The following is a 20,919-nucleotide window of genomic DNA, read 5'->3' on the forward strand; positions in this document are numbered from 1 at the left end:
AAACATCATCACACAGTTGACCCCCATGCAAAAACACTCCAGGATGTCACGGGACTGTTTGGTGTCCGTCTGCCAATTTCTAACTTCAAATTCCAATGTTAAATTCACATTAAATTTTCAATATTTCTTAGTTGTCTAAATTTTACTAATTCTTTTAAAAAAACTATCACCTGCCAAACATTCCCAAAAATCACTCAAAAAATTACAAAATACCGCAATACATAGATACATGGGATGAGTGAAGTTTCCTTGGATTCCTTGAAACACCAACAATATATTTCCGTTTAAGGTGGCTGATAATGGGTTTCAGTATTTCCCAGTCCTTATACTTTGGTTCAGGACTAAAAGCCTTTATCAATTGCTATTACAGTAATGGTATGAAACAAATGTTCAATCATTCATCAACAAGTTGTGATCATTTTCTTGACAATAGTAGTTCCCCGGTAAACAGTTGTAGTACTGTCCCATCAAAGTGCAATGCCTGGAAAATACCGAAAAGCACACGACCTTCAGGTGAAACCGCACCTTACAGTATTACCAATACACTGCACTTTGCTAAGTCTTAAAACTTTACATTGTCTAGTCGTCTACTTCAATCGTTTATTTGTATTGTGTGAGATACATTTATAAATTGAAACCATCATGTCATTAAGTAATAATGCAATCTCGACAACGTTCTAGATATTATATTATGCACACTAATACAGCTCATGCAAGCCCTGTGACTTACACAAACACAGTCGGACTGAGTGCTACTTAAGTAACTGCTTCGTGGTTTCTGCTGTACTGAACCCTGCCTTTCAAGGCAAAGCGCCCGATTTTAAGCTTCTCAAGCTTCTCAATGTTCTTGTTTTAAGATTTAACCAAACGCTGCCAAACTTTCTGAGTTTTCCTAAAATTTATCTGGCAACAAATTGGTAGGGTTGGATGATGTGTCAGGAACTTGACATCACCATGGCAACAGTATTGTAATTTTGCGTGTTTCTGTTAATAAAAATCAACTTAAATGGCATTATTTTTACATTTTTACGGGTTTAAAGCACATTTTTATTCATTTTGAGTACTTTGTAATGATTTTGGGTGGTTTTCTGGCATTTTGGAAAAATTTTGAAATCCAAGATGGCGGATCCAAGATGGCGGCTGTTTTGACATCATGATGTAATTGCCACGTGATGTGACGTCACCATCCCACGTGACGTATCCCAAAAGAAAGAGTTTCGGACGTACAATACATCCTATAAGTTTCATGGTGATTGCTTAAATATTCTGGAAGTTACATAGGGGGGGGGGGGGCTTCCGAAGCTCCCCCCCCCCCGCCCGGTCTGAGAAGGTCCAAAAAAGCCCGGTCTGAATAGGGTTAATGGACGACATCGGGTGCATTAAAAAAAAAAGGCAACCACCGCAGACAAGTACAGCGAGCACATTTCCATCGACAAAAAACGTGTACAATTTTCAAAGTAAATATGTTGCACGAGTGAGTGAAACTCTCGCATTAAACATTATAGTACAATCAAAAGCCAAGAAGTGCTTTAGAAACGATTGCATTTGTAATCTCTGATGTTTATTCGCTCTCGATTAGTTGCTAGCATAATATAAATTCTTTTTAGATAAACGATTGAACTAATTGCCAGTGCAATATTAAAATCAATCTTTATAGCTGCCGAAGTGGGCGGCCCGAAAAAAACAAGTTTGACTTGTTGAAGGATTGATTTATTATTTATCCCACATATTCAAAGCTTAAAAAAATATTTGCGTTTGGCGCAGCGACTTGCTGAAACAGAGAATGGATCTGTCCTGGTAACAGTAAAATTCGCGAGATTCAGAAGCAGACATAACAGATAAATAAATAAGGTAAGAGTTTTTTAGTCTCGCAAGTACATATTCTGTTTATTCGAAATGTCTCTGACAACCTCCGTTTCGACTTCTTAGCAAAAAACTATTCTGATTATTTTTTGCAGTCTTTGCTATCCCTTTTATTATATATTATATATTTTATATTTTTATTTTTAATTCTTTTATTTACCTACTTCTTTTAAATATGAACAACTTCGGTTTGTAGTCTTGGAAGCATGTCGACAAAAAGTTGCTCACTGTACGTATGCAGGCAAAAGGATTCAAGGGGAAAATTTGGCTAGAATACTAGTGTTTTGATTTCTGGTTTTATATTTGTAAAATATTTTATTATAAGCCTATGATTATGTAAAAAAATGATGTCTTTTCTTAAGTTTTGCTGAGGTCAGTTACAGCGGACACCGATAATAAGGCAAATCTTCTTAAAAACCTATTTACATTCAACTATCAGCTGCTTACGTATTTGACAGCCATAATAGTTGTCAAGAAAAAATAAATGCCTCGTTTTTGCTTTCGGACGTCGGTAAGTAAACGAGCTAGTAATGGAGCATTAATACCTCTTCAATTATGAAAAAGTGAAAGCGAAATCCATTTAAATCTCCTGAACACATTATTGCAAATTTATAGTTTTTTCGCCGAATTTCCATGGCGGTATTTTTACGGATTAATTCTTTGAAAAACCCATTATTCATATAAATCCATGAAATTTAGATATTTTTATGTTTTTTTCCCATGATTTTGGAGAAACTCACGGAATTTATATCAGGTTTCTCAGGATATATCACTTATAATCTTTTCTGCTAGTCGATGTGATATAAATACAAAAATAGAATGTTTATTACTGAATGACAACATGGATATGAATAACTGATATACAATGGTGCGAAAACATGTTTTTTTTTTCAATCCTTTTTGCCTTTTCACATCATGGTATTTCAGTTATTCATATTATGTTGTTTGCAACTGAAGATGGATGCAGGACATCCGAAACATGTTTTTCAATCGATCCGCTTGCGTTAATTTTAATTTCAGGAATTACGAATACAGTGTACTTCCTTAACGGATCATTTTAAAATTGCCATTTACAAGTTTCTTTATTCAGTTTCTCAGTACTAGAGCTTGAAAAACTGTGGACATAATAGGACGATTATTTTGCTCCAGTGTGCATGCACTCAGTCCACTAAATATAAGCTAATTTTATGCTTAAATTACACGTATCCAAGACATATAACACCTTGAAGTTTGTTAGTGAGTTAACGATGTTCAAGTTAAAATTTGATGACTATTTTTGTCACTTTTAGTTAAGACCATCCGGCTGGTGTTTATGCCTACGTCAGTTCGAAAGCTGTTGGACGTCATTTATTTTTTAAGAAAAAAAAAGGAAGAAAGAAAGATAGCACGCGCGCTGATAAAAGTTAGTCAATGTGTAATATTTCATTAACAGTTTGGCAAAAATCTGATTAACTGTCTGAAAAAAAATAAAACATGACTGAAATGTCGATGGCATTTACAAATGCAAAATAAGTAAAAAAATCGTCCTGCCTAATATAAAAAGCAATTGTTTCTGGCCTAAAGGTGGATTTCCACTGACGCATAATTTTTTACGTGCGATTACGCGCGTAAAAAATTAGAGACAATGTATGAATTACTTGCGTAAACGTGTACGAAAGTGGTTCATGCAATGTGAAAATCCACCTTAAGGCAGCTACAATAGCTGGGGGTCCGGAAAGCTCCAGATATAAATTTAATTGAATGTCTTCCTGGTCTTAATAGCTATCTCGAAATCTTTTAACAGAAAAAGAATAAGTTGAACACATGCAAATTCAAAATAAATTACTTAATATTTGAGTCAACACGTTCTAAGCTGGTTATTGTTTGTCTTGTTTAATCGAAAAAATAACTGAACCCTGGAAACTGATGCGAGGGCTGTGAAATCGTCATACCCGCCATTCACATAAATGAAAAATAAAATTGAACTTATAGTTATATTTTAAGCAATGATCAGAAATTATCATGCAAGTTTGAGGATTTTTCAAATTTATTTCATTTTACATGCCTCAAGGTGCTATTTACGAAAAAGGCACCCGAAAATCTAAAACTGCAGCTGAATAAGCGAAGTGATTGAAGGGTAGAAAAGCTTTAGCCTAAAAGTACTATAATCTTATGTGGAAGAATATTGAATATATCGATGCAATTTTCTAAAATAAAATACCCTCGATGCGAGCGTCACTTAAATAGGATACTCCGAAGGATTGAGAAGGCTAGATTATATGAAAAGCAATACGACTGGCTAAAATAGCAAATTATAAGCGAGTGTTTCGGATGTATTCATTGCGTCAAAAAAAGAACTGGTAAGTTTATGTTTTGTTTATTTAAGATATCGAAGGAGCAATCAAAACATCATTGACAGTATAGTAAAAAAATATATATATATAAAAATGAAATAAAACAGAAACATAGAAACGACTAGGCGCGGATGAAATATTAGCAAGGGTAATTTGAAATTTTGGTAATTAAAGGATAGGTTTTTTCGTGCAAACTGATTGAACCTATAGGGGTTTGCCAATGTTCTTTGTTTGCTTTCTACTTTCTTAGTGGTATGGGTAAATGAGATTTAAACATTGTATTTGGTATTTTGAAAACCACAATTTTGGGTTCTTTGCGGCTTACCGTTGATATAATACAATTTTGGCGTTTTCTTATATTTCTGAACCCTGGTTCGCATATACCCTTGCAATTAGAATCGAATTAAGCCTCCAGCTACCAGGTTCGTTAATATTACGAACTGCTGTGAAAAAATTGATGCCTTTCACAATCTTCGTTTCTGTTTTCTTGAGAATGAAACCTTTAATACATCTGAGTGATCTATCAAGCTCTTTAATTTAACGTATATTTATCCAAGGCATCGAAGCAAATTGATAAGATAGCTGCTAAATTCATATTGGCTGGATAGAAGTTTACCATAAAGCAACGTCTAGAATTCGGGTTTTATATTTATCTTTTAGCTAACACAAAACACTAGACTTCCTGGCTACTGCTTCCAAATTCATTTAACATAATATTAACATTTTTAATAGTTTTCGTTTACTGTTAACTGAGACAATATTTAGTTCCGTCCAAACCTGCAAGACTCTCGTTATCAAGCAGCTTTACGTAGAGATTATTTGACTTTATCATAACACGTAATTGCAAATAGTAGTTTATTGTTTAAAATTTTAAAATTTAAATTCATATACACGCCATAAGGTTGTAATAGAAAAAGGCAAAAAGGAAAAAAGTCAAATAGGAATTAATTAAGCGCATGCATCAAATTTATTCGTACAAATGGCCTTAAATGCTTCAAATCAAGTCATCTTGTTACGGCATAAATATGGCCTCAAAGTTTGCAGATAATAACTCGTCAGTTCTCAGAAATTGCTACCAATTATGAAACTACGATTCCCTGTAAAATTGATATTATACATAAGTACAGCAATTCTGTTGCTTGGTTTGTAAGATTTTACTATTGAGCACAACTGCAACTGATCAACAAAAACCACCGAGTAAGCAGAGAAAAAAGCAAACAAAATGCAATTAATGGGGAGATCAAACGAAGAAAAACGGAAACCATTTTGTTGAGGAGTTAAAAACACTTTTTGACAATAACAAATAGATTCACCATAACGTATTGCAGCTAATCAATTCAATCTTCAAACAAGCACAATAAATATCATGGACGAAGTGGTGGGAAAATTTTCCCGATGGTATAAACATATACGAACAACAGAATAAACTATGATGTAATGTATATGAAATGATTCATATATGAACTGCGGATGTATATGAAAGTGATAAATGATCATCGCAGTGAATTTCCAATTTAAGCAATTGGAATAAAGAAGCCTGAAAAAAAATTCAGGGCTTCAACGGGATTCGAACCCGTGACCTCCGCGATACCGGTGCGATGCTCTACCAACTGAGCTATTGAAGCCACACATTGGGAGCGAGGTCAATTTGAGTTCATATTTTACCCGTGAGAGGAGTGAAATGATGTAATGTATATGAAATGATTCATATATGAGCTGCGGATGTATATGAAAGTGATAAATGATCATGGAAGTGAATTTCCAATTTAAGCAATTGGAATAAAGAAGCCTGAAAAAATTCAGGGCTTCAACGGGATTCGAACCCGTGACCTCCGCGATACCGGTGCGATGCTCTACCAACTGAGCTATTGAAGCCACACATTGGGAGCGAGGTCAATTGTGAGTTCATATTTTACCCGTGAGAGGAGTGAAATGATGTAATGTATATGAAATGATTCATATATGAGCTGCGGATGTATATGAAAGTGATAAATGATCATGGAAGTGAATTTCCAATTTAAGCAATTGGAATAAAGAAGCCTGAAAAAAATTCAGGGCTTCAACGGGATTCGAAAAGAATAAACTTTTTCCGAGGATCAGGCTATTTCTTTTTAACCACGCCACTACCTATTGACAGTTCTTTTTCTTTCACTTGATTGGTTCTGAGCCCAGTTGTTGCAAATTACGTCAGACTAAAATAATTCATAGCTAAAGTTAGTTTTACGTCTGTCTAATAAAGTGGTGTGGTAGAATTAAAAAGACAGTCAACTATTTTTTGCGCTACTGCCAGTGTAACAAAACGACTGCCCAAACTTAAAACCTTAAAGCTGAACGAAAACAGGTCCATTGAAAATGTGGAGAAAAAGGTTGCTCTTTAGTATGATGGACAGGCTTTTTCTTTACAATAATTATAGGTTCACATTTCAGGTCTTTTCAATCGTAGCCTGCGTTCAGACCTTTACACGCGATGGTGAAAGAGTACGCCTGATCGAAGGTTACTCTACTCAATTAATAGAGGTGTCATGTTACACTCGAATTTCATTAGGATATGTGAACCATGATTCAAACAGCAGAAATATTTTTTTTTCGTTTCGAACCTGTTTTTTTTTTTTTATATTTTTATAACTACCAGCTAAACTGCGGTTTCCTTCTTGCTAATTTTTGGTCTGCCGGTCATGTTAGCACAAGTTATTGACTTAATACAAGTTATTCTAATGATATCATTCTCTGTTTACTGAATATCGATCAGTTTGATTTTTTTAATGACAGGAGCTTTTTCTTTGAATAAAGACATCACCCAATTTTGTGCGCTAAAAAGCGCATATCTTTGGCAGACATTTCGTGGATTTTCCTCAGTGTAGTTTGTTCTTCAAGAACTTTACACACAATAAGCCGAAAACGAGCGAGAACATAAATTTAATTTGTGGTAGTATCAATTACATTGGAACTAAAACATTTGTAAATTTAATTAAACACTGAGTAAATGTTCAGTTTAGATTTCAGGTGCCTGTGCACTTTAATTTTCCGGAAAGTATTAAGAGTTGACACGGTGACCATTAATGTCATAAAACCTGAAGACACCCAAATTTTTGCAATGGTAAAAATCCTTGAACTTTTAGAATTATTGGAATTTGTTGTTTGCCTTTAATTGTCAATATCATAAGCTTTAATGAAATTTTCGGAAGAATCACTTTTTTAAAAAAAAAAACAAGAAAAAAAACAATCTTATTCAGGAGAGCAGACACTAGTTCTACCCAGAATTGCAATTTATGATTCCACGACCTCCTCGCACGCTTTGGTACAGTATTGATTCTAAGGGTCTGATAACATGGCAAATTTCGACCCAGGCTGAAAATCCAGCCCGCTTTTCCGGGCTGAGATTTCAGCCCGGGTCCAGAGGAAATCGTCTTAAAAAGACGTTTGCGATTACATGAAGAAAATTTCATCCCGAGCGGAATTTCAGCCCGGTTTTTGAAACTGGGCTGGAAATTTCAGCCCGGGAAAACGGCCTGAAAAACCCAATGTAATCGCATTCACATTCCAACCCGGGCTGAAAAGTGAGCTTACGGATGCGCAGTGATGGTTTTCAACGAGAGACAGATAATTTTTCAGTTTTAAAAGTGTTTAACCTAGGCTGAACTTCGCCATGTAATCGCAACAAAATTCCAGCCCGGCAAACCGAGTTAAAATTTCAGCCCAAGCTGAAATTCGCCATGTAATCAGGCCCTGAGTAATTGCATGTAATCGTGTAAGTTGTTTTTGACCGACCTACGAATGCAATTAATATAACCTGTCGGTCTTTTAACATAATGGTTGTATAGAGAATGCATGCAATTACGGTTTATTTTTAAAAAAAGGCGTTCACGATATGAAATGCTATACGTTTATTGCTGGATGTTGTTTTTTGGAAGTTTTAATATGTTCCCTTGTGCTTGACTTCTGATTGCAGGTTCTCTGTGTATTGTTGCATAAGGTAAATATTTTATGTTCATGATTTTTTTATCAGTATAAGTACAGTCATCAGTCAGTACAGGCCTTTCCGAAAGAACAGAAATGTGGGTGGAACAAATTTCTTTCAAATCAAATTAAATGCTATTTTTTTAACATGACCAGATGTTCAGGTTTTACGCCATAAATAATTTACATTTAAAAAATATTGCATACTAGGCCTTCAGGTTTGTTGCCGGCTCCCCAATATTGTCCTGGTACGCGCTTTGGGCTTTATATTGTCTGCAGTTGTCGTCATTGCGTTTTACTTGTGGACTAAAGACCATGAGAAGATGCTCCTAACGCAATTTTAAGAAGTCATCTAACTGTAATTGATCTAATAACAGTTTAGGTTGCACATCAAGTAATGGCCGATCTTGATGGAGCAACACCTCAAATGATTGTTACTCTGGTTTTTAATTGTTTTTGATACCTTAGTTGCTGTTGGGTGCAGAGCGGATAAGACAAGTCATGATTTCTGAAACAGGCCAAGCTGTCATAACGACGATACTTTGCACATTTGCCATTGTCGACATCATTGGGAACACTCTAGTTTGTATCGTCATTATAAAGAATCAAGACATGAGGTAAGTCGATAAGGCTACAGCCTTTGCTATTAGTAATATTTCTTTTTGCTATGCTTAAACAAATACACCCCATGTCCATGCTCGCCAAAAAATGTACTTATTAACAAACGATAGTGTCGAACAAGATTGGGTATATTAACGAGAAGTTGACCGACGCAGGCCGTGCTTTCTGTTTATTTGGTATCCAACGCTTATAAAAAACTGTTCTTAACTAAATTGTTTAAGATAATCAGAGTTTAAATTCATATAACTATTTTCCGTAGATTACTAACTCGTGCATTTTAACAAAGGTATGAATAAATAAACGCCTTAATTCGTTTAACAGGATTCCAATCAACCTCCTACTTGTCAACTTAGCTGTGGCAGACATGATGGTGGCGACATTTTTTATTCCCTTTCACGTTTTAATCCATACGTTCAACCACCCAGATGGCGTCCTTGGTAGGGTGTTATGCAGTTTAGTGACAGGCGGAGGCTTCGCCTGGGTTGGAGGTGCTTGCTCGGCTTTCACCTTGGTTGTCATCGCGTTTGAACGTTACTACGCGGTGAATTATCCTCATGGTAACAGAGGGAAACTCACCAATGCCAAATTGAAGGTAAAAGATGTTCCTCTTTTATCTGGATGGGCAAGTGGAGCTCACCTGGTTTAATTATGAGTAATAATTAGTAAAAAGCAACGGACTTCCGTATTCTTAAAATGCCTTGAATTTATTTTGCAACAGTTTTCTTGTGTCTGCTTTTGTATATAACTTATGCCCAATCGAAGGGGCCCAGTAAAATATTATCTCCACAGCTGTGGGCGTTCTTTTGGTATCGGTAGAGCGTAGAGCAGTATAATTTTATTTTTGTCCTTTGTAGAAAGTGCTTCACATAACCACTTCTTGGTGTTTTCGTTATAATTTTACAACAACGTTGTAAAAAAAAATTAATCGACTTGCTTGCTTAATAAGAGTTACACATAACAGCCTTGCGACTGACAAACCTGCGGTTCCCGGATTCCCGATCGACTTGGAATTTATAAGTGTTGGTTTTGTGGAGGGAGGAAAACCGGAGAACCCGGAGAAAAATCCTCAAGCAAGGACGAGAACTAAGAACGAAAACGAATTAATCTTGATGTGTCACAATATGAATAAAATATTAAGGGTCGTTCATTGTATTTCAGGTGATTATTCCTGTGTCTTGGATCTTTGCATTGATCATGGAAAGTCCGGGGTTTCTGAGTTCGGATTATAACCAGATGCTCGGAATCTGCATTATGGACTTTTCTGAGGAATGGATGGGCAAGGCCTTCAGCGTGCTGTGGTTTCTAGTGTTTGGAGGCCTTCCCATACCATTAATGCTTGCATTGTACTCCAGCGTGGTGTACAATCTGTGGTTCAAGCGCAACGATCAAAACGAACTTTCCTTCCAACAAAAGGTATGAGCAGAGGTCAAAAGACGAGTTACGAAAAAACGGATACTTTTGATAGTTTTAAATAGCTTTTCACCTATCCCAATTTGACCATGAAATGTTTTTCCTTTGCGTGTAGCAGTCAAGGCTAAGAGGGATGGTGATTGTTTTAGAATACATAAGGAGTTGTTAAGCGCATTAGAATTTTTTTTTTCATGTTACGAAATGTTATATATTTTCAGAATTCTAACTTTATCCGAAAAAAGAAACAAACTCTTGTGCCCATCTATCCTAAAAAAACTAAGGTGGTTAGGTTTGTGTTTTGAGTGCCAATGGCGTAATGGATCTCATCCTATTTAACTTATCAAGTGTGAAGTAAGACCAAAGTCTATTCAGAAATTCCATGCAGTCGGGTGTCGGTAAAACTATTAGTCGCACGATTTTTGTTTTAGACAAGTGGGCTGAGCTCAACTTAGGCCCCGTTTACACGGGTCCGGACAAATTTTTGCACGGACAAAAACTTGCACGGTTCCACCTTGCGTTTACACGGGACCGGCGGAACTGGACGAATTTTTGAACGGCTAAGTGTGCAAGTTTTGGACCTGAAAAAAGCAGGTCAAATTTTTGACCGGCACGGTTCCATATTTCGTACGGACTCGTGTAAACACCCGAACCGTGCAACTTTTTGCACAGATAGCGCGGTTAAGGCCTGGAATCTAGTTATATTTTGCCTGGTTGCTTAACAAAAATGAAACATTTTGTTGCATTATGCCCCTATTTTGTTACATTTTGTTTTAAAAATTTAAAAATTTGAAGTTTAACTTGATCCGTTTTAGTTTGTTTTGGATTCGGTCTTTGTTGAAGCTTCCTGACGCATCGGTACGTCGGGGGAATTTCTCCTTGTCGTTATGAGGGTACTTTTCCAAAAACATTTTGGTTACGTCTTCATACTTGCTCCAGACCGTTTCCCAATCAACTCCTTCCCCTGCGTTTCTTGCTTTGTAGTCTATAACTACATTAAGCAACAAATTAATTTCTTCATCAGACCACGTAAAGTTCTTCTCTGCCGCTTCTGCCGCCAGGTTTGATTTGCCGCGTGCTGCATTAGCTGCAACATGATTGGCTTAAAACATTAGCGATAACCAATCACAACAGAGACGTAAAAAAGCCATTCAAATGTCGCGACTGGTCTAAAATTTGCACGGTTCCGTGTAAACACCACTGCAATCTGTAACAAAATTTGCACGGATCCATGTAAACAGGCGGTCCATGTACAAAATTCGTCCGTGCAAAAATTTGTCCGGACCCGTGTAAACGGGGCCTTAAAAGCACAGAAACTTATCTAGCACCTGCTGTTCCCCTTATGACAAGACTTTAATTTTTTTCCCACTTAAAGGGCGTGCTAAAGGTACGGAAGCGTGTTACCTTGACGGCTGTTACCGTCAGTATCATCTTTTCAATCTGCTGGCTGGCTGATGCAATTATCTTCCTCATGAGTTATCACAGCACCACCAACAGCCCCAGCGATGTTACTTGGGCCATTGCTGCAGTGATGATCCTGTTCAATTCGGCCGTCAATCCGTTTGTATATGCTCTGATCAACCAACGATTCAAAGAGAAGCTCAAGGGATTGTTTGGCTGTATCTTTCGCCCTTCAAACCAGATCGATGTTGATAGGGAAGTCCCAGACATCCAGCAGCCCACCAACAACAGCACTCTGCCGACACAAAGTGCTGAGTGATGTACCAGGGAATGCTATTTTGTTATGTGAGAAAATTACCTCTCCTTGAGAGAGACACTAAAGTTAAGTTAAGTTAAGTTATGTTTAAGTTCAGTTCAGTTTAGATCAGTTCAGTTCAGTCCAGTCCAGTCCAGTATATATAAAGTTTATGCATGTATGTATGTATGTATGTATGTATGTATGTATGTTCGTATGTGTGTAGTCCAGTCCAGCCCAGACCATAGCAGTCCAGCTAAGTCCAGTCCTGAATAGTCCACTCCAGACAGCCGGACAAGTCTAGATATAGTCTAGTGTAGTCTACTCTATAGCTAGTCTATCCCAGTGCAGTCCAGTCCAGTTTAGTCTTGTTACAAGTCTTGTTTAGTCCGGTCCAGTCCAGTCCAACTGGTGGCAGTGAGGCGTAGTAAAGTGTGAGGCATCGATAGTAGCCGGCGGTTAAGCATATTGCTCAAAATAGATTCAAACGTGTTACTTTATTAAGTTGAATTATGTTATCGTTGTGTATACCCACTAAGAAACCTTGGTATTTTAAGCAATTTGTTCTTGAAAACTCGCCTCGATATTCGAAATTCTTCATCTTCAAGCCACTCCTTGTTTTCGAGGTGGGGTTTCATTGAGGGAACTTTTACTTTTATTTGTTTTTGATAAAGGATTTAACTAGCTAAACTCATTCTTGAGTGTTTAATTTAGAAGGAGCAAGGATGCATAGAGGGTTTAACTAGCTAAACTCATTCTTGTGTTTATCAACGTATCGTAACGGACAGTTGTGCAGCTTAACAACAACGCACCTCTTATTGTAATGGAAACAATGCCTCTGTAATAAAACACGAAGAAATTTTACTAACTTGTGTAAAAAAGTGTGAAATGAGTTACCTGTGATGCAACTTAAAGGCGGAAATGATAGTATGACACACTGTACCTTTTAAGTCTACACCGAGAAAATGTTTTTGTTTTTTCCCGAAAGACCCCAGTGGTATGATAACTCGTGGTAGCAGTATGGTATGATTTCACCCAATTGGTCGCATTTGAATATTTATCTTATTAAGAATTGGTTATCGTTTTACCAAATTGATGTAACCGCGAATTAACCGCGGACAAATTGATTTAACCGCGGACCGGTTAGCTCAGTTGGTAGAGCGACGGACTACAGTGCGGGAGGTCTCGGGTTCGAGCCCCAGACCGGACCAACACTCAGGGTCTTAAAATAATTGAGGAGAATATGCTGCCTTTGCAATAACATCTGCAAATGGTTAGATATTCTAGTCTTCTCGGATAAGGACGATAAATCGTAGGCCCCGTCTCTTGCATCTTCAGTGTTATGGTCAGCAGGGGACGTAAAAGAACCCACACACTCATCGTAAAGAGTAGGGCATGGAGTTCCCGGTGTTGTGGTCTGGTCTTTGCCCCTTGTACTGTGCTTACTGTGAAATGCTTGGAGATATTAGCTGTATAAGCTACTCTTCAAATCCGAGGGTAAACAAAGTGATGAAGTGAAATGTCTGCCACTTAGGGACTTGGTAATTAGTCCAAGCTGAAAAAAAATCAATAACACATTAATCTCCTCAAAAAGCCTAAGTAATGTTTACACGCAATCTGCTATATTCTATAATCTGGAGTAAAATTGGGCACCTATTGATCATTGCTTTTCTGTTGAGGCTAATGGCTATGATTTTTTTGGAAATTATGGTATAGGCGGGCTGCAATCTTCAAGGCCAGCCCAAGCTCGAGAGCGACAGGTGTAGCCGACTCTCGCTATATTCAGTAACGATGGAGTATTGTTGTCTTCAAAAACTCAATTACAAAGCAAAAATTTCGGTGTATAGGCAAACTGTTCAAAAGCAATTTTTCTGCGTCGTATTTATTGAGCATACGTTATTGTGTTTCACCGAAAAGGCATCTGGCGTTAAATGACATTTACGCTAATCGAAAACATCACGTGCACCGTCGCAAGTTTGCTTTTCCAAAATTCCGTTTTACAAACCTCGCTTGGCTTTTTCGCTAGCATATCCATTCTACATTACAATTTCAGGTTGTCAAGGTACGTACATCTATTACACGTATTTTCTTTCCGGACAACCCTTTTTGTGCTATAAATTCAGCGCCTATAGATTTAATTTCCAACACGAGCTCGATTAGCTTGTAACAAATTATAGCGCTTCCTTTTGGACAGTATGACTTTTTGCTAGTTGCGGATGAACTGTTCTGACTGATGATTCAATGAACATAATTGGTAAAATTTGCAAACGATAATATAACTGAAAATACGGGATATAGATAGCATGTAGATATTATAATCATCCCATGAATTGTTTCCGTTGTGTCATATGCTTTTCTTTCCTTCGTCGGGATATTGAATTTAGCTTTTTTGTGATCACTCATGCCATGTTTCTTTATTTTGCACCATTTCGCCTAGCATTCACGTCAATTTTATTGGCGTCAGATACACTGAATATGTCCGCCAAATACGTCACAATTTTGGTGATCGAGAAAACTGCACAAAAACTGAATACTCAAGAAATGAAGTAAGTCGTTACTATTTTATTTATTTTAGAAAATTATAATTATAGAAAAAAGCTTTTTCTCCTTGCACTGTGGGATTACCTTCGTAGCTTCAGGCTTCATTTTTTATTCATACTGTTTGTTTTGAAGCAGGACTGTCGCCGAAATTTTAATACAAAATGAAGGATTTTTCGTCATATAATTACCTTCGTTTAGTCCGTGTAAAGAACCTCAGTACAAAAGGAACCTTTTGAAGAGCAAAATAAACACGACCATGAAATTAGGTATATTAAAACAAACAGAATGACACCAAGACAATTGTAGGAACCTCTTTACATATCGCGGGGAGGGTTTTGACGTCCTAAAGGAAAACGTTATTAGCGATTAGCAATTATCCATGTTCCACGCATGATTGTGTTGTTTCAGTTATTAAGGGCAAGATAACGTACTCTTCTGCCATGTCCGAATCGGCTGGTGTTGCCATAACAACAGTGGTCTCCTTCCTTGTTATTGTGGATATCGTGGGGAACTCCTTTGTTTGTGCAATCATCAAGAAAAATCGTGATATGAGGTAGGTCGAGAGTGCACATGAAGACTTATTTAAAGTAATAATTAATCCGTGAACGAGTCGATTGTACAGGGAAACATTTAATAAGGTAGAGAGATTAAAACAGAATTTCGAGACAAATACTGTCTAGTAAGAATTAATTCAAATGACAATTTTTAAAACAATTGAATCGTATGTTATTCTCCTTTTTGCTGATTAAGGGGATAGCTGACAAAACCTGCAGGAAAAGTTTTAACTATACACGCAAGATATCTTTAAATTTACTCCTCCTCCGGTTTTCTATTTTTTCCTGGAAGATATTCTAGCAACAAGCTTCGAAATGCAAATACGTAAAGTATCGGGCTTTCACCAATTTTCGCTTACTGCGATGAAAATGCGCTGTCAATCATTACAAAGATTTCGCATAATTGCTCCAGTTTTGAATTTTAATACTGCTAAGATGTTACTTATACCCACTGGTGCTGTTACCATGTGCACATGATGCCCAGTGCGCCATCCAATTTCTATTATTTAAAAATTGGTTTCTATACCATAGGATTCCCATGAATTATCTGCTTGTAAACCTGGCCGTTGGCGATATCGTTTTCGCGATGTTTATCGCACCAAAAGTTATTCTGAATGTCAACTTAATTCATCAAGAGGGAATGACTGGTACATATCTATGCAAGTTCTTGACAGGTGGAACCGTCGCGTGGGTTGGATCAGCTTCCTCGATTGTCAGTTTGGTCGCAATCGCCATTGAACGATATTATGCAGTTATGTATCCTCACGGTAACAAAGGGAAACTCACCAAGCGTAAACTTAAGGTAATGGCTGTGGTCACATCTGAAGCGGCCTTCACACGACAAACTGGTAACTCAAGTTTGTGTGTGTGAACGATGCAACAACGGCAAACAAGTTGGGCAACTGTTGGCGACAAATATAACTTGTTTCTGTTTTCTCCAACAGTTTGCCAACTTGTTTGCCAACTGTTGTTGTGTCGTTCACACAGACCAACTTGAGTTTGCCAACTTTGGTTTGTCGCGTGAAAGCCGCTTATGCCGCAACTACAGTTTAACTGCGGTTTAAGTCTCAAGTTACATCGCGTCATTCTTAACACGGTAGTTGGTGCTTCCAGTGGACGTTGTGGTCACACCAACGCACTTAACAACTGTTAGTTTTGATAAGCCTTTAATTTGGATGACATCCATGATTAAAAGAATTTCTTCGTTAAATGTAAACATGGTTGAAGGGCGAAAGCTGTGTCTTGTTATCCTTCTTATTTCTTATTTTTTCGTGCGGCAAACCGTAGTAGAAAATTAAAAATAAGGTTACACTATCAACGGATGCTAAATGCCGAAGACTTCAAGCCTCATTGGTCCTTGCGATTCGACGTACATTTCTCCTTGTTTTAACTGAATTTACATTTTTGTTTGTTGTTTAATCTTTTTCCCCTTGCTTCACGCTTCATTTTTTATTTTGCATATTTACGTTCATCTCGCACATACGAAACGAAAATACGTTTTCAGTTGATTGATTGTTCGTTTGTAAACTTAATTCTTACCCATGAACCTCGCTCGGGTATTAACTAGTTTGTATTGTTTTGGATCACGTGCACCGAGGCGTTACTACAGTTAGAGTGAACAGAGAAGCAGTCACAACTGAAATAGCTTTAGTGAGTAGCCGTGATGTGACCACAGCCAATTTTCCAAAGAACTAAAATCTCAGTTGGTTAAGCGACGGACCGTCGTGCAGAAGGTCTAGGTCTCGGGTTTGACCCCAGGACCGGACCAACACTCAGGGTCTTAAAATTACTGAGGAGAACGTGCTGCCTTTAAATTGACATCTGCATATGGTTAGATGTTCTAGTCTTCTCGGATAAGGACGATAAACCGTAGGCCGCGTCTCCTGCATCTACAGTGTTATTATTGTGCTCAGAAGGGGACGTTAAAGAACCCACACATTTATAGCAAAGAGTAGGGCACAGAGTTCCCGGTGTTGTAGTCTGGTCTATTCACATGTATCCATGGGTCGGGTGGTGGGACGAGATTATATACATGGACGGATTGCGGCGGCCAAAGGTGTCTGTAGTATGCTGATGTCCGATCTCGTCCCGTGCTGTAATTATGAAGCGCATTGAGCTTCGGGAAATGCGCTATAGAAGTACCATTATCATTAGTGTTTTTACAAACGAAGCGTTGTTACACATGCACATTTTGTGATCATCCTTTTGGTTTCATTTTCGAAAAGGGAAACTGCCTAAGCTTCCGACAAAAAAACATTTTAATATAAATCAGTATAAACTTAACTGTATTCCCAGGAATGCATTTCACTTAAACATTTTTAAAATTACGTATACGAGGTCAAATCTGTTTCCAATCTGGGTAAGTGTGTTTCTTCCTGAACAGTGACATAAAACAATTTGATTTCCTTAAAAAAAAAAAGCAATAGATAGATAAATTCAAACTGCTTGAAGTGGTTACTGAAGAAAGTGTTATATTCATGATGAAACATGCAGATTCACCTAAAAAATGAAACAGATTTGACCTGATAACTAACTTGGCTTACAATGTTTACGTTTGAATTTCTTAGGTTATTATTCCTGGTTCTTGGATTTTCTCATTAATAATGTGTACTCCGACGTTCTTAGTCGCAAACGTGAATAACAACTTTTGCGCATATATGTGGCCTGAGGAATGGATGGGCGAGGCTTTTACGGTGACCTGGTCGACGATGGTATTTCTTTCCTTAGTGCTGATGGTTGGATTGTACTCCAAAGCCGTGTACACTTTGTGGTTTAAACGTAATGACGACGACCAACATACAAGCCAACAAAGGGTAAGTGTACAGAAACCATAAAAAAACTTTTTTCATCATCATCATCATCATCATCATCATCATCATCATCATCATCATCATCATCTTCATCTTCATCCTCATCAACATCATCATCATCATCATCATCATCATCATCATCATCACCATCTTTATCTTCATCTTCATCTTCATCTTCATCTTCATCTTCATCTTCATCTTCATCTTCATCTTCATCTTCATCTTCATCATCATCATCATCATCATCATCATTTATTAGTCACCTTAAGAATATTACAACACCTTGGAATATTACAGTACTTATTATGGTTAGGCGAAGAGAGCTCCACGAAATCACCAGGCTTATAGGGGAGGGCACCTCGGTTATAAATTGTGGATGTTGGGCTAGGTCAGTTCAGACTCAATTCATTTAAAATTAAATCATGCTTTTTCTTAAAGTTAAAAAGCTAGTCGAGCCAGTGACCGATGTTGGGAGAAAACTCCAAATTTAAGCACCCTGGTAAAGACGTTTTCGCTTCGTCTAGGGAAACGGGTCATACCTGACGCATCTTTATATTTTGGGCAGAAAAAGGTAAGTGCCAGGCCGGAGCATCCCGGCCGAGCAAAGCGACGAGAGAGCACCCCCCGGAGGGATGCAACCACGCAGGGACCCCCAGCAGTAAACGCCGGTACCAATACACCTGGGGGAGAGGGGCACTGGAGAGAAAGTGTCTGCCCAAGAACACAACGCAGCGCCCCGGCCAGGCCCGAACCCGGGCCGCGACCGGGGCGAGCGCGCTAACCATTAGGCCACCGCGCCTCCCACCTTTTGGGCAGTTATAACATGATAATCTCTGTGCATTTTTTTCGGAAACAAAACAGAAACAAAAGCAAAAGTAAATGCTACAAAGAAGGGCATTAGGTGCCTTTAGCCATTGCTTATTGACAGTCCTGTGGTACTGAGATATAATGTTTGAATTTCCTTTGTTGTTTCATATTCTCTACACGCAGGGTATCATAAGGGTGCGGAAACGTGTCACCTTGATGGTTGTAGCGGTCAGTTTTATATTTGGATGTACTTGTGGCACGTGTTCAGTTCTCTATGTCACTTCTTACAGCATGGGTCCCGTCTTAGTTGCCATTTCTGACATCATGGTCTTGTTCAATTCTGCTGTCAACCCTTTCGTATACGCCCTGTTGAACCAACAATTCAAGGAAAAGATCAAGAAAATGATCTGCTGCAGTGGTTCATCCAGTGTTCATCCCACCTCAGACGCTCAGGGCATGGAATTTGCGAACATAACCACCCACGCCAGCCAGATACTCTAGGATGAGAGAACGAATTATCGTTTTCTTTTCCTACCTCGAGTTAATTGAAACAGTCTAAGGACAGGTAACAATGGGACTGGCTGGACTTGGATGAAAAAAAAAGAAACAATTGCTTCTTGAAACAGAGAGGACACAAAGACAAGACACAGCTGAATGCACAATGCTTAGGGAGCCAGTCAATTCTTAAGCGAAAAATTAAAGATAAATCGTAGTATTCGTTCGTAGTTTTTTTTGCACTTCCTTACTTTAGTTGGGGGTATATTTGATGGTGTACAACAAGCACCACTCAAACGATCAGTTTTTACTGGATTGTTCTTAGAAATGGGTACATTGATTTCACTGCCCAGCAAACTCGGTAACACATAAACAATTAAAGCATTGCGATCTGTATAATTGATTACTTATAAGAGATTATATATATATTAGGAAGAAATGTTAATAATAGTAAGTTTTATTTTGTATTAAATTGTCGCTATCAAAACATTGTTATTTTGACAACAATGTTTTTTCTTTTCCAAATAGATTCTTTTGTTGGTGTAGTCTAGAGGAACTTTTTTCTATTTTGCGTTGCAAAATGTAGCATAAACACAAAATATAACAACTTTTGACAAATAACTTAAAAACTTCTTTAAAGCGAAACATAAAAGATAATAATAATTATAATGATTAAATGGAGACAAGACCTCGCAGTTAGGTTGAGCACAACTTAAGTAGTTGCGTATATAATAAAGCCTGAAAAGAAAATTGCTTAAGTTGTGTTCCATAACTGCGAGGATCGTATTCTCTTCATTGGCTTCATCATCCGCAGTTTCATATATATGATTTAATATATTAATAATTTAATTATAATGATGTTGAGAAATGATGAGAAATATTGCAAAAAAATGTCTTCCATCTGTTGCTATTGTACCTAAGTTCTTTTGGTCTCTAGTTCGGTTTAAACGAAATTTTTGTCAAGTTGTGTGCTATCCTTTACAATGTATATTGTATGCATCCTTCTTACAACAACATGACGGAAGATTATTTTTATCTGACACCTACTTCTCCATTATGTTAACTTATGTTAGCAGAATTTCGAATTTTTGATTATATATAGGCTTCTTTCTCATGTTATTTTTTGTCCAGTATTTCTTTAGCAATTCAGTACGATGTTAATTCATTGTAATTTTAGCATAGCATAATTGGTTTTGAATATTATATTATTTTTCCTATTTATACCATTTTGCTGTGACGTAATCTACAAAAATAAACCAATGTGCATCCAAATGTAATATATTCAAGGTGTCTCATAGTAGAAAACGAAGGGTTTCAACCCTTTTTCCTTTGGTAGTCCGTCGTTCAAAATATAGCGGAGCTTCACAAAAAATGACAGCAAGGTAAAGTAGTGTAATTAAGCTAAACAGATTAAAGAAAAAGACTATTACATTAATTATATTTTTGTGCTACAGTTGAATCCCGATAACGCGAACTCCAAACAACTCGAACCTCCTGCTAACTAAAACCTTTTTCGATTCTCCTTCAGATAATTGTTTCATAAGTTTTACCAGCGATAACTCGAGCGCTGATAACTCTTACTTCATTCGATTTCCCTTGAAGGTTCTGGTTGTCGGGATTCAACTGTATTTTATTCTTTTACTGACGGCTCTGTTGAGGACAGAAAATTGAGTATTTTAAATGCGCAATTGCATCCCGACTACTAGAAACGTCAAAGGAAATCGAGATTGGTTCGAGTTATCGAGGGTAAAGTTGATAAGAAAATTGCCTGGAGAGCAATCAAGGTACGAGTTAGCGGGAGGTTTGAGTTATTAGGAGTTTAATTATCGGGATTT

At 37.5% G+C, this 20,919-nt stretch overlaps 2 protein-coding genes across 6 annotated transcripts; both read left to right on the plus strand.

The window, feature by feature from the left end:
• The first annotated feature begins 1,741 nt into the window (after positions 1 to 1,741).
• Positions 1,742 to 12,735, plus strand: LOC144632996 (galanin receptor 2a-like). Of its 4 annotated transcripts, none has more exons than XM_078491764.1 (6): positions 1,742 to 1,851; positions 8,146 to 8,169; positions 8,622 to 8,770; positions 9,096 to 9,366; positions 9,933 to 10,187; positions 11,557 to 12,735. In XM_078491764.1, the coding sequence occupies exons 3-6, from the start codon at positions 8,655 to 8,657 to the stop codon at positions 11,899 to 11,901; spliced, it is 987 nt and encodes a 328-aa protein (XP_078347890.1). In that variant the 5' UTR covers positions 1,742 to 1,851; positions 8,146 to 8,169; positions 8,622 to 8,654; the 3' UTR covers positions 11,902 to 12,735. The 4 variants fall into 4 exon arrangements, with proteins under 4 accessions (XP_078347890.1, XP_078347894.1, XP_078347893.1 ...); XM_078491767.1 differs by lacking the exon at positions 1,742 to 1,851 and adding an exon at positions 4,104 to 4,202; XM_078491768.1 differs by lacking the exon at positions 8,146 to 8,169 and having other exon boundaries at positions 1,800 to 1,851.
• Positions 12,736 to 13,005: 270 nt separating this feature from the next.
• On the plus strand, positions 13,006 to 19,455 carry LOC144632986 (QRFP-like peptide receptor). 2 transcript variants are annotated; one of them, XM_078491744.1, is made up of 6 exons: positions 13,006 to 13,939; positions 14,315 to 14,423; positions 14,835 to 14,971; positions 15,504 to 15,774; positions 17,540 to 17,785; positions 18,773 to 19,455. In XM_078491744.1, the coding sequence occupies exons 1-6, from the start codon at positions 13,809 to 13,811 to the stop codon at positions 19,088 to 19,090; spliced, it is 1,212 nt and encodes a 403-aa protein (XP_078347870.1). In that variant the 5' UTR covers positions 13,006 to 13,808; the 3' UTR covers positions 19,091 to 19,455. The 2 variants fall into 2 exon arrangements, with proteins under 2 accessions (XP_078347870.1, XP_078347871.1); XM_078491745.1 differs by lacking the exon at positions 14,315 to 14,423 and having other exon boundaries at positions 13,850 to 13,939.
• The last annotated feature ends 1,464 nt before the right edge of the window (positions 19,456 to 20,919 follow it).

Source organism: Oculina patagonica, chromosome 12, assembly GCF_052425735.1.
Source record: "Oculina patagonica isolate OP01 chromosome 12, crgOcupat, whole genome shotgun sequence".
NCBI lineage: Eukaryota > Metazoa > Cnidaria > Anthozoa > Scleractinia > Oculinidae > Oculina > Oculina patagonica.